The 18,024-nt window shown below is 40.4% G+C and overlaps 1 protein-coding gene across 1 annotated transcript; it reads right to left on the bottom strand.

The window, feature by feature from the left end:
* Positions 1-6,926: 6,926 nt before the first annotated feature.
* sra1 (steroid receptor RNA activator 1) lies at positions 6,927-16,198 on the bottom strand. Its single transcript, XM_080435705.1, has 6 exons — positions 16,061-16,198; positions 14,414-14,539; positions 13,375-13,461; positions 11,548-11,720; positions 10,858-10,966; positions 6,927-9,264 (listed from the first exon to the last, which is right to left on the bottom strand). Exons 1-6 carry the CDS (start codon positions 16,086-16,088, stop codon positions 9,017-9,019), a joined length of 771 nt encoding a protein of 256 aa, XP_080291831.1. The 5' UTR covers positions 16,089-16,198; the 3' UTR covers positions 6,927-9,016.
* Between the last annotated feature and the right edge of the window lie 1,826 nt (positions 16,199-18,024).

Here is an 18,024-nt window from a genome sequence, read left to right as displayed (position 1 = left end):
CACTTCACTTTATAAAGCTTGTTTCCAGCACCAGAGTTTTTTCTGTGATAATGTGGAAAAGATAATCTGCGGTGTCGAAATAGAATGTAATCTACTATAACATGACAGAATATGTAGGCTACACTCACTAAAAAGCTAACATTAACGTCGTTACAATGGTGGCATGTGGCAAGATGTTTAGGCATTAGGTTAGACATGGTTGCATAAGGTCTGGGTAAAGCGTTATTTAACATTAGTTGTGCGCTGGGGTCACGCACCGAAAATAGATGATCTACTTGACTCACAACGTGCCCCACACGTGAACTTGTAGTTTTGCTAAGCACCATCATTATATAATTGTCAAGATTACATTTACACTTGTTGGATAGTATAGTATTTTGTTCAGTGGCTGCGAATGAACTTGCCAGCACCCCCATTTTGGTTGATTAAGCCAATGATGTCACATTTGCTTCTTAAGTCTCTCTCACACACACACACACACACACACAGTACGTGAATATGTTCTAGGCCTATGCATGTTTTGAGGGCCACACCCCTCTGTGGGGAATGTTATGGAATTTATAGAATGCCAATCTGTTCAAAATCATTTATGTTGTATCTGACTGTGGAGTGTTTAACTTCACAGCAGGGTGTCAGCCTCAGGCCCCTGTTGCTGTCATTAGGGTCTAGTCAACAGCTGTTCCAAGGCCTATTTCCACTTCCCTATTCTCTCTTTTGCTGCTTTGATGTTGTCTATAAGTGTAACATCTGCACATAGAATATGCATCATTCAAGGGCGGCATCTCTGCTTGAGTGGACAACTATAATTAGGGTGAGGGTCTGAGATGAAGTTGCAAGTCATCTTTTGAGACAATAATAATCTACTAAATTTGATATATCTTGCTCAGAATTACTAGTTTACCACATACTTTTTACTGTTTGCACTTACTATGGTCATCCATCTGCTGCATTCATTCTGTATGTCTTTGCTTGCAGTCCAACCTAATGCCTAATCACAACCGTTTTACGGGCCATACTTAACCATATGTAACGCTGTGCTTAAACATAACCATTATAAATTCATACCTGAATTTTGATTGGCACCACTTGCCTCTGGCTGTTCACGCAATGCATCATGGGTGTGATACTGCCGGTTCAGCAGCTGCTACGTTATTTTTGTATTTTGTCCAGTAGCTGAATGGACCCTGGCAGAAAAGCTGGTGAATTGGAGCAAACCTACAATACACCAGGGCACCTCTTATTTTCTGGATCTCAAATCTGGCTTTACGTACTAGCCACAATACTGACCATGTAGACTCAACATTTAAGAAAACATGAAATACCGGTACACTGAAAACACATTCAATCGAAACTGCTTTCGCAGAGCGGTGCGATGTGCACTTACACCGACTCTGCGGTGTTTGAGGAGCATTATGTTTTATCTTCTCATGGATTACTATACCCTTTTTTTTTACACACAATCAATTGCTTAAACCCATATTTATGAAAAACTTTTTTATGAAAACAACTGCAAAGCCCCTTAAACCATTCAGTGTAAAAAATGAATGGCTCAATGACTTCAATCAATCTCACCATATTGTGTACTTTCCATTGTTTAAAACTGAGACAGACAACCAACTGGTGTCAATATGAAAGTCCAGCCTGAATTATGATGGGATGAAGGATTCATAACATCACAGCTCCCTCATGTGGTCTTACAAGTCATTACTTAAATATTAATCTTTAAATATTTAGACACCTTGCTCCTTTCTTCAGGATAGACAGTAGTGGATTCCTTGTCTCAAAATACTACAGACAAAACAGGTCAACAGACAACGTTATGGACCTTAACCTCTACACTGCTCTCTACCACCTGGAACTGAGAATTCTGCTCATTGACTACAGCTACGCGTGCCCTCCAAGCTGGTCACCAAGCTCAGAGACCTAGGATTCAACGCCAACTGGATCCTAGATTTCCTAACAGACATACCCCCAAGTAGTGCTGATTGGCACCAGCTCCACTCTCACTTAGTACAGCCCCCCCCCCCCCCCACTCCCTGTTCTCTCATGACTATGTAATAATGCACAGCTCAAACGCCATTATAAAGTTTGCAGACAAAACTTTCGGCCCTCTATTTGGCCTAAATAGAAGGCCTATAGTGAAGAATTGAGAGCCCTGACATTGTGATGTCAGTATATCGTCTTAACCACTTGAACCCCACCATCCATATTCTGGGGGTGACATTATTCCAAAATAGCAGATCTACAAGTAGCGTTGTGAGCAAACAGATCGGCTGTTTTTGGGCAAAGACTATTTTTGGTGTAGACAGAAAGAAGCGGCCCAGGTACAGAGACACATTTAGAGGGTTTAAGTGGTTAACATCATTGGAACAAAGGAGATGAATCATGGACTACTCAGGCCGCGTTCATAATAACAGGTCATTCATAATAACAGGTCTGTAGCGGACACAGCAAGCGACTGTTTCCCCGGGTTTGTAGCCTATGTTATGTGGGCACCATTGTCAATGGGCGTACTACTGTACACGCCTTAGTCAATTAGCTCTATTGTTATCTTCAAGCAGGTTCCATATACGCATGTTGTTGTTTTTTTTGTTATCTTTTACACTGGGAAATGAATTAACGTATTTATTGATTTTATTTTGTTTATTTTATTTAAAGCTTTTTTAATTTAATTTAATTTGACTATTATCCACTGAAGTATAGACATTTCACTGCTGCTTCCACAACCTGCAAATGTGTGTGGGATTTAAGCCAGCTCACCACCTTATGCCACCTCTGTAACAAACCTCAAAAGTCTTTACAATTGTAAACACAATACATTTGGTTTAATTCAACGGGATGTTCAGCTGAAGAGAACCTGGAACTGCTTATCAGCCTGTACCATAGTCTGTGTATGGCTGCTTCTTGTTTGACAAAAATGTGGCTCACGCACTTACCATTGTGTGTGTTCTTAAATAACTTGCATTGTCAGTGTTATGTTAATGCCTTATTACATGAACGGATTAAGAAGTTCTTCACAACAGTAAAATTCAGTCACTTATTCAGCTTGACATAATCTTGTAGAGATGAGCTCTAACAGTATCAGCGGGTTGTGTGAACTCTTCACCTTCTTTTGTTAAAGGGGAATACCACTAATTTTCAACATTGAACATGTCATATAGACCCCCTTACAGTATCATTCATAGTCGGACGTAAGGATACGTAACTAGCGCCAGCGCTCCTTGCGTCGTCGTTTTTGTCTCCCCCTCCGTCACTTACGGCTCCAGGATTTCCGTCCGTGCAGTCAACATTCACCGTCAGGCCGACGTACGTTCGTTTGTACGTTGGCTGTAGTACCAGTGCAACCCGTTGGCAGTATAAGGAAAAAAAGTTTTCCTCGGGCCCTCTTTCTCCAAAAAAAAGACCCACGTTGGTTGGTGGAAGTACTTGAGTAAATGTACTTAAGTATAGACCCGTCGATCCACGGTCTGTGACAATATATAGCATATATAGCACAGTGCAGTAGGGGTCGAAACTCACGTTTTGTAGACAACCATTGTTTTCGTCTAGTTTGTGGACTAGTTTGTGTCTTTTATTGCGTTGTTTTGGCTAGATGCTACAATGCTTCATGTTGTTAGCTGCGCTGATGCCAGCAGCTGGCTGTGTTGCCAGGTTTTGTGAGAGAAATAAGCAACCAGGTCTATGAAAACAAGCCCAAAAGAATCGACTAGGATATAGCAGATCTACAATATATGTTTGAGAATCACTGGTTTAAATAATAATTGGCCCAAATAAGCAACTACACTTTAGAAACAAGCCCAAATAAAACCGCAACCACCAATACAAAATTGCTTGTTTGTTTACAAGCAACTTTACAGAAAAATAAGCCCAAAGTCGCTTATAATAAGTAGACATGGCAACATTATGGGTCCGGCGGTACATACTAGTGGCCATCTAGTGGATGATAGGTGTATTACGCCTGTACACTTTAAAATAAATAAAATAACCCCTAAATAACGTGAGCGACTATGCATGCGTCCGTAAAGAACGGACGGAATCCCTCACCCCCTGACGCACGTTTTAGACCCATCTAGGGACTATGAACGGGCCTTTAACAGACGACGTCACACTGATAAGAACCAGTATGCGTGCAACCAGTATGCGCGCAATGAAACCCATTCTATCAGGTCTCGCTAGGACGCGCCTCACTAGCCAACACACTCCGAAAAGCAACAGGTTGGGAATTGATTGCGTGAAACAATCACCTGTGCGTCCAGTCTCAATGTTAGTAAACAAATAATTGGTCTATATACCTTGGAGCTGTTGTGTAGAAATAAGAAAAAAGTGCCCCCCCTTCTATGTCGCCTAGAACTGGAGAATTGATTGTTGGGGTCATGTGATCAGTGACATACGGAAGGTGTACTCTTTGGCCCGCCCTCTAGGCTGCCTCATTCAGTAGAATGGTGAATTTCACTGCAGCTGAAACAGTGCGACTTGAATATAAAGTTAAGACTTGTTAAAGCATTTTCAGCCAATTGATTTCTATTATCTAATGTACAAGTACAATGTCTTGTGTAGTGTGATATATAAACATATGCCATTATAAACTACTACAACTTGCACTGTTTCAGCTGGAAGTGAGATTACCCATTCTAGTGAATGAGGCAGCCTAGAGGGCGGGCCCAAGAGTACACCTTCCATATGTCACTGATCACATGACCCCAACAATCGATTCTCCAGTTCTAGGCAACATAGAAGGCTCTAATGTATATTATGACATGGTTCAATGTTGAAAATTAGTGGTATTCCCCTTTAACCGTGTCATGGTGTATCGAGCATTATGCAGGCATTCACACTAACCACACACCACAGGTGCAGCTATGCCTGCCACCTGCTGTCTAATGCTCAAAATGTGTCGCATTCACAATGCGTTATGAGCTTGTAGATCTGCTATTTTCATGAATTAGGTAGGCATGAATTAGGCATGAATTAAGTAGGCATAACTGCCAGAGTCGCCAGAGAGGTGACATTGCCACTAATCTTGGTGTACCCATGAAAACAGAAGGCGGCTCACTCCACAAGAAGAACCTACCAGTGCACCGCCCCCAAATGATCAATAGCTCAGCAAAGTAATTTTCAGCTCAGTCCCTGGTATTCATAGCAACCAGCATCTAAAGTCCTAGCTTCCCTATTCTGGGGTGAACGGTCGCATTGTTGCGACGCATTGTGAGCTTGTAGATCGGCTTGATCGGATATTTGATGTACAGTAGAAGGAAAAAAGGAGGGGGCCTAGTTGGACCCTTGGGGGACTCCTGTCAACTACAGCAGGTTTCGAGTAGTTAAATGGGGATGGGAGCATCCTCAAGAGAACCTCATGATTCACGCCCCAACAAAGCTCTCATTTCCTGCAGCAGATACTGTAACTTCTACACACAGATTGGTGCCAACTGGAAGCAAAAGTGGTTCTTCAGAGCGATTGCAATAGAAAAGGCACTTTTGGTTCCAGAAAGAACCTTTCGGATCAAGGTTATTTATTTTTAAAGAACCATTTTGTAATGGTTCTATAAAGAACCCATAACCACTTAAACCGTAATTCAATGGTCTCTCTTTTTCCCCCTCTACACCAAATATTGTCTACTAGCTCACACATTGTAACGGGACACATTGTAAGCTTGCAGATGTATTTTCTGTGAATGTTCACCTATTAAGACATGCACAAAATTGGGATGCTAGGGTTTAAGTGGTTAAAAGTGCCTCACAGAACCAGGAAGGAAACGAGAGCAGCATTTTTCTGTGTATGAAGAGCCACAAGGGGGCGGCATTTTGGATTTTGTATAAAGTGACAGTTTGCTACTTTGGTTGCAATGTTTTCGAAGAGCCTCAAACTGCAGCACATTGTTCAATTGTTCTCGACACCTCCTGAATGCTGCCGGTTTATTCTAGCTTTACAGTCTTTTTTTGCATTGATACCGCTGGTGACGCAGGGGCAGGTTGTTTGTCTGCAAGTGGCGAAATGTTGCTCTTGGTGCAAATGTTTTTTACTTTGTTTTAAAACAGAGGAAAATGATCCCTGGAATTAGAAAGCATAATTTGATGGTGTACATTTTAACATTGTATGATGCTGGATTTCTTTCACAGAAACTCTATTGATCACATGGCCAATCACCAATATCTTTCTTCAGAGAAGTTGTGAACTGGCCCTTTAACCATAAAGCAGCTCCTTATGGTCCTTTGTGAACTCCCCCTTTAACAGCGAGAGGAGTCATTTTCAATACAATGGTTAGTGTAGCTTGGGACCTGTACACATAGTGCAACTTTTCAGCTCTTTATCTGCTAATGGGTTCAAAATTGTCTTGCATAGACGATCGGAAATGTCTGCTGACGTCTACATTCATGTGAGGGCTAAAACAGGGTGCAAACAATTCGGGGAAAATATAAATTTAGCTAAATCCGGTGTATTTACTTTCATTGCTATGTAATGTTCATTAATATGCGGTGTAAGTAAAGTAAAATAAAAAAAACTCTACTGCAGAATCAATGCAGACTTTAGGGTGGACCTTCATATTGGGAGGGTGTTGTGATTTGCTTTCAAAGCAGTGGGCATAGACGCGTTAGTTCTGGCCCATACTGTACATTGACATAAGATTTCCCCAGACGTAGTAGGCACTGCCTACTAGGCAGAGATCTCTGATCATCTGGCTACGTGAGACTAGCTTAAAAATTGCTTCAGAAAACTTGAACTCTTTGCACTTTAACCTTTTTTGGGCACACAAAGACAGATGTTCCAAGTGATTTCTGCTATGGTATCCCACTCAATATGGAACTAAGACATTATAAGTTCAGAGAATAAGATCATCTCTCTTTGAAATGCTGGCTCATCATGGAATGTTCACGAGAAATTAACATACAGTGCTGTTGAGTTGTGTTGAACAGTAAGACCAAGCGACTTTCACAGAGTGAATTAATATGTATTGTAGGTAGTTTGATAGTTTGCATTACATCCCACAGGGCAGTCTGATAACAAAACAAAAAGAATCATCATTATAATGAGGTTAACTGTTGATGCATAGTGCCCTCATAGTATAGTCAGAACAGCATTGCAACATTCAAACTCTGAGCAGACATTGAGGAACATTTAACCACTTGAACCCTCTATACTAACCCTCTAAATAGACCTGAGTTGGCTCTGTACTTGGTCTACTCATTTCCTGTCATCAAGTCTCTTTGTCAGAAATAGTAGATCCACAAGCTCACAACGCGTTGCATTGCGCCACGTTGTGAACGTTGTGAGCTTGTAGATCGGCTATTTCTAGTGAAGGTTCCCCTAGACTAGGCGGCACTAGGGTTCAAGTGGTCAAGACATTGAACTGCATCCAAACTTAACATTTACAAAAAAAGAAGGCCTTTATTGGCTAGAAGTCCCAGAGCCAAAACAAAAGATGCAGTTTTTAAGATTTCAGGAAACAACATAAGAATAAAAAAGTTTGGCCATTCACTGCAGTCACAAAAAATATATAAAATAAATCTAAATGTACAATGAAAGTCAACCTTTTCCCGTTTCATATTTTCTATGCCATTTTATTTTCTATTTAACTTTCTTGTGCTTTAAGAATTTCAGCTGTTTTCTTTTTAAGTCTTTCTCGTTTTCTTCTTTTTATGTAAAGCACTTTTTTTCCTTGCTTTGTATGAAAGGTGATATACAAATAAAATAAATTACTATTATTTATTTAGTTTGTCTTCATTATTATTGCTGAATGAACCCTGGAGGGGAAACATGTCCACTCAAATATATTCTATTGTGATTATATATTCTGTTGTTTTCTCTAATATGGCACATGATATTTAACAGTGTGCATTTCAGTTTGTGGAAAAGCACTTACATGGCTGTATGTGACATGTGTATACATTTTGTGTGAAATTTCACATGGCCAATGACACCGGGTAGCGTGCGCAATCACAAAGAGACCAGAGGCATGCGATAGTGCAGACATACAACTGGAAATATTCCACTTCTGTTCTAAATTAATATCAACATCTACAGTATATTTTCCTTGCATACTGTATGCATTTTTCTCTGAAACTCAAGCGAGGACACTTTGCGAACACTTGGTGTGTTCACTCCAGGGATGTTTAAAGAAAAGGTTCACTCACACAGTCGCACTTCAGTTAACATGTGTTTAACGGTGTGTTTCGTCACATGCCAGAGCCATTGATGAAAGGCAGCAGCATTGATGTTCATAAAAAGAAGACAACTTTGGCAGTTTGCCGACGTTTTGGTTTTAAAGTCAACGAAAAGGAGTACCGTAGCTGATAAGACGTGAATGATGTAACATGTTACGCATGTATGGAGTGGGTGGTTGTGAAGGAATCACCAGGAAATTAAGGTAATATCGGTACAGTACATCGTTGATGTGCAATGACATCATCCTTCGGCACAACCCTAGTACATACAGTATACTGTATTTACAGTATGTGCAAATGTATGGACCAGGGCTTAAAAGCAAAATTCCTTTTCATTTGGTTTGTTCCGAGCAGAAACAATATTTCCTTTTTTTTCTCCATACTAAATAAAAAAATGGTTAATACTTTTAACATTAACCTTTTAAAGGTAGGGCAAAATACAAGACAACTGCAAGTCTGTCCTCTAGCAGTAGTGTGCATTGATAGAATGAAGGCACGCATGTAGATCTAAAGATATTTGGAAGTTTGGACACTTATTGTTAAATATCATAGTTATCATTATTTAACCGGTAGTGGAGATTTCAAATTTACATTTCTGTTCGGAACAATTAAAGCTGATAATGTATCCATTTTCGTTTCCATTCCCCGAACCGCTTTGAAGCCCTGGTATGTACTCAAACTAATATTTTAAAGAGGTTTCAGTTCACTGCTCTGTTCTTACAACTGCTGCTTTTCAGAACTGTTGCTTTTGGAAGAGGAAACTGAGATTGTGTAGACTTAACAGGCTGGTCCGGTCACTGTAAACCATATAGGCTTGTCAATGAGAACAAGTGTCCCTTTTAAAGGGCAGAGGCAGTCAGTGGGCAGGGGTGATCTCATGAGGGGACCCTTCAGAGGCTTGCTCTGGGCCCTGGTTCAGTTCTCCGGGGTTCTGCTCCGGTTCTTCAGCTTTCTGGCCTAGTTCTAGCAGCTCGGGACTGAGGTTCCGGGTCTCGGCGATGAGTCGTTTGATGCCCACTAGCCATTGGCTGACCTCTGTCACGTGATCCACCATCAGAGAGCGGTGGATCTCATCAGCCGCGTCCCAGTGACCCGACCGCAACTCTGGACAGACAAGAAAAGTAGATGGACATAGTTGGACTATTCTATTTTCCACAGTACGGTACAGAACTCAGCTGCTAGACTTTTAACCAACTCCAAAAAACGTGACCATATCACCCCCATTTTAGCTGCTTACTGGTTGCCCGTTAATTTTAGAATTGATTTTAAGATTTTACTTATGACCTTCAAAGCTGTGAATGGACAGGCCCCCCGTTATATTTCTGACATGCTGGAACCCTACAAGCCTGTACGCAGCCTCAGATCCGCAGATAAGGCCCTCCTAGAGACCCCCACACCCCATCTTATCAAAAAGGGTGGCAGGGCTTTTGCAGTCCGGGCCCCTAAGCTTTGGAACGCCCTACCTGTTGACCTAAGACGTGCAAAATCAGTGTCATCTTTTAAAACCCTTCTGAAAACCCATCTCTATGCTAAGGCTTTTTCTTTATTTTGTTTTGTTTTATTTGAGTAAATCTGTATGGGTTTAATGTACATTTTTGTGCCACTTGTTTTATTCTCTGATCTTCTGTAGTAGTTTTTATCCAAAGTTTTATCATGTTGTTCCTTTTATCCTGCTCTGTAAAGCACTTTGTGACTTTGTCTGGAAATGTGCTATATAAATAAATTCATTATCATTATCATTATGAAAACTGCCCACCGGTCTGATCCCTGTTACCATAGCAGTGCTAACGCTACCTGGAAACAAACTCCATTTTAACCAATGCAGCCTTCCTTCTCCCATAATTCAGGCAAGAAATAGGACATGCAGTCGCTCAACATTGATTAATTTCTCATTTACAATATCTGGTTGAAAGTTTTTCTTAATTTTTCTTTTTTATTGTTGACATTTATATATGCACAACAATAGAAAAACGATTCACCCCTTCTGTTCTGTGCAAGGATTATATACAGAAAGGAAAGATGACAGCTAATTTGTTCACTCCCAATCACAGGTAAACACAATGCAGTCTAATGCTCTGATTTCTAACACCAGCAAATTAGGCTACATACGTGAGACGTACAGTACTAAATATAAAACAAATAGGTGAGGCCATAACAACTGTGATGTACGAGCCTAGTTACAAGTCATCATTTGATATCGCCTGAGCCTTGTTCAGCCTGCTTGGAACTTGGCCCCGATGGACACACAAAAAAAGTACCTCCTAGGACCTAGTACCATGTACTAACAGAAAGAGGGTAGAGACATGGCGATCCGAGCCGGGACTATGCAGTGGAATGTTGCCTACAGACAAGACAGTCTGTTGACTGTAACTACCTAGTAGTTACAGTCCTAGCCTCTGAGGTTTGACTGTGAATACCACAAAATACTTGATTTTACTGAATTTGTTCTTTTACTTGCTGGTCCTGTTTTGTAAGAGCTGACACTGGTAGAGCAGCACTGGGGTCTGTGTTGGTTGCATGTACCTTGCGTCGGGACCTTCGGTCCCAAGTTTGTTTTTTATAATCAATTAAATCGATACGTACGATTAACTGTTGCACCCCAATTTGATGCATTACCTGACAGGCAGGGAACAGAGAGACAGGAGGGTAGAAAGAGACAGAATAGCAGTGAGACAGGCTGAGGGTGAGACAGCTTACCCTGGGCCAGAGTGCTCATCCGTCTTCTGACTGGCAGAGACAGTCGTCCTGACCTCCAGCTATCTTCTAGGACGCGGACTCTCTTCACCACCTCATCACACACGTGACCCTGACAGAGGAGCCACACACAGGTCTGGTCAAATCACCAACCAACCAACGACCCTTCGCCCCGACTTTGTTTAACCCATTTAGACCGGGAACGCGATCTGTTTCATTTCAGATCTGAGCTATAACCATTATTTTATACTTTAGCTATTCAAAAATAGCAGATCTACAAGCTTATAGCGCGGCACCGAGTGCCGCGCTACGAGCTTGTAGATCAGCTATTTTTGAAAAATCTTGAAAATGTGTGCAAATCTTTACAGTTTTCTGAAAAAACTTATGTTGCTATATCAGTGGTTCTCAAACCTTTTTGTGTCAAGGACCACCCAAAATGTATTTGGCCGCCGACCCCCAACAAAATATGTTGTTCCAGGGACCCCTCCCCCCCTCCCCCAGAAGCAAAGATTTGAGTTAAAAATGTTGTTTAAAAAATATATATGTATTCAAAGATTTTCACACATTTTCACGATTTTTCAAAAATAGCAGATTTTGGGCTATAATTTTTGAATAGCCCAAAGTATAAAATAATGGTTAAATAGCTCAAATCTAGTCTTAATTAAACTAAAACAAAGCAAAAGCATGACTTACTTTGACGGAGTGTCGACAGGCACCGACTGCCCAGTTCAACACAGAGACCACCTCCTCAACATCAGGTTCAGTCTCTGATTGGCTATCGTCCCCCTGTGGCTTCACCTGACCCATCGGAGGAGAGGACCCGCCCGCACAGGGAGAGAGTGTCATCATCGAACAGGGTGGATGAGCTAGGAGCAGAGAATACAGAGTAGTCTAGTCACACTGCTGTAAAATCCTCAATGTCAATTCAACTCTTGAGAGTACAAATGGAACCAGATGGACCACCAGCCATCAAACTTAGCGACTCACTATCCTCATTGAAAACCACCCTAAAAGAGCAAAAAGTACCGTCTGTATTGTATGTCCTGATTATGAATTGAATACAATGCCCCCTCAGGGCTTTTTGTGCTATCCTTTTAGCGTTGTAATTGTACTTGATGTACTGTTTGCAATTTGTTAATAAAGTATTCAATCAATCAATCCATTATGGGTCCATTCGTTTCCATTTGTACACTCTCAAGAGTTACAAATGTAAAGGGGGAGTGGATAGCCATTGTGCAGAACATATACGAAATGGAGAAACTAACATATTCTGTAAGACTCTGTATGGATACATTTTATAAATACTGGTTAAAATGGATATTACATATGAGAATGGATATTCTGTGAAAGACCTTTAAAGATGTAGGGGATTATATATCTGTATGTATGTACAAATATGTGAATCTGTGCTATGTATGGAGGTACACTGCTTGAATTATATTTTTTATGTTATACTTTTTTCCTGTACTTTTTACTTCTTGTTTTTTATTTCTATACGTATATGCTTATATATTTTCTTTCCTATACACATTTCTTTCTGCAATATTTGGAAACCTGCTCCAAGACTCAGAAGTGTATCATTGGAATATCTACTGGCAAATTATCATGGACTTTAACAACAAAGACAATCAAACTGAGATCTCTCAACAAAAGGACTGAAGTTACTTTAGCTTAGGATCCCTCTCCTCTGGACTGAATAGCCCGCAACATAAGAGTGTTAAATATACCTGAAATGTACTCATTTAATGTAATGTGATGCCCAACATGACCTACCTGTTCTACAAAAGAAAAAAGAATAAAAAAAAAAGAGTTACAAAGGTGTATGGTTTTACTGTGTAGGATGGGCCAAACTGTTCAAACAAGGGGGGTCAGACTGATAAGAGCAGGTAACAAGTTGGGTAACAAGTTGTGTGGTACATAAATATACCTCCAGGACATGATCCAAACCCGCTCACTTAGATCAGCCAACACAGGAATGCTGTTTGAGCCTCCCAGGCCTAAAACACCCTGGACAATACTCATACACATTCCGACCTAGACTCCTCCTGGCTCCCAAACGTGAATGAACTCCCCATTGCAGTCAGAATTGCAGACTCATACCCACTTTTCCACTGAAAACTCACCTCTTCAGTCGACATCACCCCCTAGCACGCCTTTTTTTTTAAATAGACGCTAGTTTACTGTGCAGATATATCTTGGTCACTTGTTCTTGTATTTTTCTTACTTAGGTTTTGTTTTTCTTGACCATAAATGTTAAGGTTATTTAAATGTCATGTTGTTTGGACAGATGCCAGGTTAATTATTTACCTGGTATCCTAGTTTCTTTGAGGCAATACATGGTTCTCTGTGCGCTCTACTTATGCAGCTATTTACCTCGTTGTTTATTGACTAGAGTTCATGCTGTGACTGTCACCCACATTTGCACCCATTAACGTTGATCCTGTACACATGACCTACACATCAACAGAAATGAGTGTATAGGACACATAAGAGTCACGGACAGTGCCTTGTATTTCTTACCTTGAAGCGGACGAGGCGGGGTTGTTCCACATGGAGGAGGGGCCAGTGGGTTTGAGGTGGGAGGGGCAGGAGGTGATGTTCCTGGACCTGGGCACCAGAATTAACATGACATCATCACACAGTATTCAGGCTTAGTGGCTACAGAGGAATCTGTCTCGGTGACACTGCTGGACTGACAATTCACAATAAAAAGAAATCACTTCTAAGTGAGCGTTTCTAAATTGTGAATTATGGTACAGTATAAGGTAAAAGTAATGACAGTATGTGGTGGGGTTTTATTGAAGAAACTAACATGGATACCACCATTCCATCTGGTAGTACCACGACTACGCCTATCAGCTGGGGACACTACTACTCACTGCAGTATACTATTAGTGGCAGAAATATCAATTATTGTAGAAAGGAGTATAATGAGTGAGTGAGTGAGTGAGTGAGTGAGAGAGAGAGAGAGAAAGAATTATAGAAACAGTTGTAGTGTCCATTGTCCTTAAATGTTGACCAGGGATTAAATGGAGGTTTATTTGATCAATTCAACACAAGAGAACTTGTGTGCTTGTCTTTGATGCAATCACCCTCCGTTAATGTGCCCCAATTTCATCCAATCAGGAAAGAGTACCGTACTTATTTATATCAGCTTTAATCTTATAGTGTTCCTGTTTCAATTTTGTATGCTCATTTCTTTGTCAGCACTTCTAATTTCACTTATTTATCCTGTATACTGTATGAGTTCTCTCTACTGATTGGATAAAATTGGTATCTTGACCTTAAATTGCATTTTCTGTGTACTAAAGAGCTGGAGAGACAGGGAGACGCCTGTTACTGAATAAACACTATAACAATGATGACTATCAGAATATATACCTATTTAACAACAAAATCACTTACGGCAGCTTTAATTTAAACTAATAATACGTATAATATTTGTTACTATTTAACATGCTGTCTTACGTTCTTTATTGCTGTGATATACAGTCTCATCACAATATTGATATATTGCCCTACTGTAGGAACTCATAAAGCAATCAGAAGGTGTTTGTACTTTGCCCAGTGAGCTGTGGAGGTGGGACTCTCTTGTTTAGGAGGTTCCTCTTGGGTCCTTGGGCTGTCTGTGTCTGGAGGCCGTAAGAGAATTGTGGAGGGTCATTCCATCCCCGCTCCTGGTTGCCTTGGAAAAACAAGAGTAAAAAAATTAAGAATAAAGTGTTGATTTATTGTATTTTATTGAACAAGAGGTTCCTGTAGTGTTCTAGTGTGATGACCTAAAAAATATATAGCTTGCAACATCAATGGGGAATCAAAGCTCTATTTAGCTAAAGCTAAAGCTAAAGAGAGAATCTGCTAAATATGCTGAGCTAGCTTTGAAAGCATCAAATGTTGCATCACTCGCATGGAAGGCTTTCAACAAAACAAAAGCTCAGCTCAGGTGTGGTTGGCCTGAAAAACGTTGCTCTAGTCTAAACAGTAGTTTAGGAACAAGAGGGGGTCTAACAACAGCGTGTGGACCTCGGACACATGTGACCAGTCTATGACCTAAGTATTATCAGTACCATGTTGTCAGTCATCTCCATGATACTGTATGGGCAAAGTTTCAGCCCCATTCCGACCTCCATTGACTGAAGTCTTCCAGTGTGAAATTAAAGTTATAAAAGTGATAGAATATTCTCTGTGAAAAGAAAATGCTTCCTTGGGCCTACTGGCACTGATCAGTCCAGTGGTCAGTGGGACTAGCCCCGGACAGACAGACAGACAGACAGAAACACAGACAGAAACACAGACAGTCAGACAGACAGACAGACAGACAGACAGTCAGACAGACAGAAAGACAGACAGAAACACAGAGCCAGACAGACAGACAGAAACACAGACAGTCAGACAGACAGACAGAAACACAGACAGATAGACAGACACACAGACAGACAGAAACACAGACAGACAGAAACACAGACAGTCAGACACACAGACAGACAGAAACACAGACAGACAGACAGAAACACAGAGCCAGACAGACAGACAGAAACACAGACAGTCAGACAGACAGACAGAAACACAGACAGATAGACAGACACACAGACAGACAGAAACACAGACAGACAGACAGACAGAAACACAGACAGTCAGACACACAGACAGACAGAAACACAGACAGACAGACAGACAGACAGACAGACAGACAGACAGACAGACAGAAACACAGAGTCAGACAGACAGACAGAAACACAGACAGTCAGACAGACAGACAGAAACACAGACAGATAGACAGACACACAGACAGACAGAAACACAGACAGACAGACAGACAGAAACACAGACAGTCAGACACACACACAGACAGACAGAAACACAGACAGACAGACAGACAGACAGACAGACAGACAGACAGACAGACAGACAGACAGTCAGACAGTCAGACAGTCAGACAGTCAGACAGTCAGACACACAGAAACACAGAAACACAGACAGACAGACAGACAGACAGACAGACAGACAGACAGACAGACCCTCTTCTATTCGTCTCGTCTACGAAGAGCCAAGGCCAAGCAGTAAAAACACGCTGATATGAACGTCTCTTCTCCACTACACTGTGTAGAACAGAGCCTGTTCAGTCACTGGCCAAGGTAACAAATGTCTTTAATCTCATGAATCAACCCATTATGTTCAAATGTTACCGTGTGGAATAGATTCATACCTGGTTTGATGAACATGTTGTCTTCCATTGTTTACACGGTCCAATCGTTCTAGGTGTAAACTTAAAGTCAACTGTTAAAACAGCCTTTACTTAAGTTTCATCCGACTGAAAAAACAAACAACCGACTGTTTTTCCGGGACACGTGGATATTGTGTCGTGTTTCCTGTGACGTAGTCAGGTAGTTGATAATGACGATGTCGCCCTCTAGTGACAACATGCAAATCATTGGATGGATGGATGTTATTATTATTTTTAACTCTATGATGTTAGCCCTGATACATGACTGTGGTCAGTGGTGGAAGAAGTACTCACATGTTGTACTTAAGTAAAAGTACCAATACCACAATGTAGAAATACATAATTACAAGTAAAAGTCCGGTATAAAAAATGTACTTGAATAAAAGTAGAAAAGTATTCACATTAAAATATACTTAAGAACTGAAAGTCAAATTACTCATTTAGCAGAAGGTCCCATTTCACAAGTTTCCAAATGTATAATAATGCTTTGAAAATAGCAGATCTACAAGCTCACAACGCGTCGCTTTGCGACGCGTTGTGAGATTGTAGATCGGCTATTTTCAAATAGCTTAATTATGCATGTTTTGCATGTTTTGTAATAATAATCAAAATCTACAAAGTAACTAAAGATTTCAAATAATTGTAGTGGAGTAAAAGTAAAAAAAAAGGCCTCTGAGATGTAGTGGAGTAGAAGTAAAAGTATTGCAAATTGGAAATACTCCAGTAAAGTAAAAATTCCTAAAAAGTGTACTTAAGTACAGTACTTGAGTAAATGTACTTAGCTATGTTACACCACTGCTGTCAGTCATGGATAAACTTCAACATAGTGTTTCAACTTTCTCCCTTTTTGGTCCGTACATCTACTTAAACGTTCAGATGTCAAATATAAAGTGCTTACCCTAATCTGATAGCTCCTTTTTTTGGAGCAGCAAACTAAATTAATATTTGATAGGGGAAAGAATTTTCCTTTTTTTTCTTTTTCTTTTCCATGGATGGCATTTCTTTCAAAACACAGAAAAATATGACAAGAAGGCAAAGAGCAACGCATAGAGACAGTGTAGTGCCTCAATCATATCATCATAGGTAAACCAAGAACCTATAGCATCAGTCTAAACAGTATAATATAAATAAATACAAATAATCTCTGTACATTGAAACTAAACTGTAGGATGCCAGGTCAACAAATTAACCTGGTATCTGTCTAAATAACATGCTATCTAAATTACATTTAGGCTACATAATATAGATCTACTACCATACAGTAACTGGTTCTTGTATGGTATTGTATTGTATAAGTCAGCAATCAAACATGGAAATATTAGTTACGAATTACAAATGTATTGTGTGATAAAAATGTGAACACACCATGTAAGAGAGGGGATCAGTTTGTGACCAGTGTGACAGGTTTCTACAATTCCACAACCTTCCCTTTAATTCACAGGTTACCATGACGATGCATGCATCGTCACTCCTCATCACCTCTACTCTCTTCTCTCCTCCTCCACTCTGTTGCCCATGGCAACCGGTACACAGTGCCCCTCACTGGCCCAGCGAAGCACTGAAATATATATTATATCTATCCTCTTATTAATCCTCAGTATTATACTGTAATTAATACATGATGAATGATGATGATACAACAACAACAATAATAATGATAATAACCCTCCACAGTTGGGGGGGTACAAATCATGACATGTACATATCTCTTTAAGATAGATAAACTCTTTTTGCTTGCTAATAACCATAACATTCCTTCAGTAAATCAACTACTAAAATTATTATGCGTCTTATCAAACAATTTAGCCTACTATAGATCTCTGGCAACATTGGTCTTTCATCACAATAAAATGAGCTTGAAAACTAATTAGGAATACCTGAGAATTAAAGGATAACCACTTGAACCCCAGCATCGGACGCGCTGCGTCGCGTTGTGAGCTTGTCAA

This window comes from Gymnoscopelus braueri (genome assembly GCF_963280865.1).
Source record: "Gymnoscopelus braueri genome assembly, chromosome: 8".
NCBI classification, from domain to species: domain Eukaryota; kingdom Metazoa; phylum Chordata; class Actinopteri; order Myctophiformes; family Myctophidae; genus Gymnoscopelus; species Gymnoscopelus braueri.
This window is presented reverse-complemented; position numbering and strand designations above follow the sequence as displayed.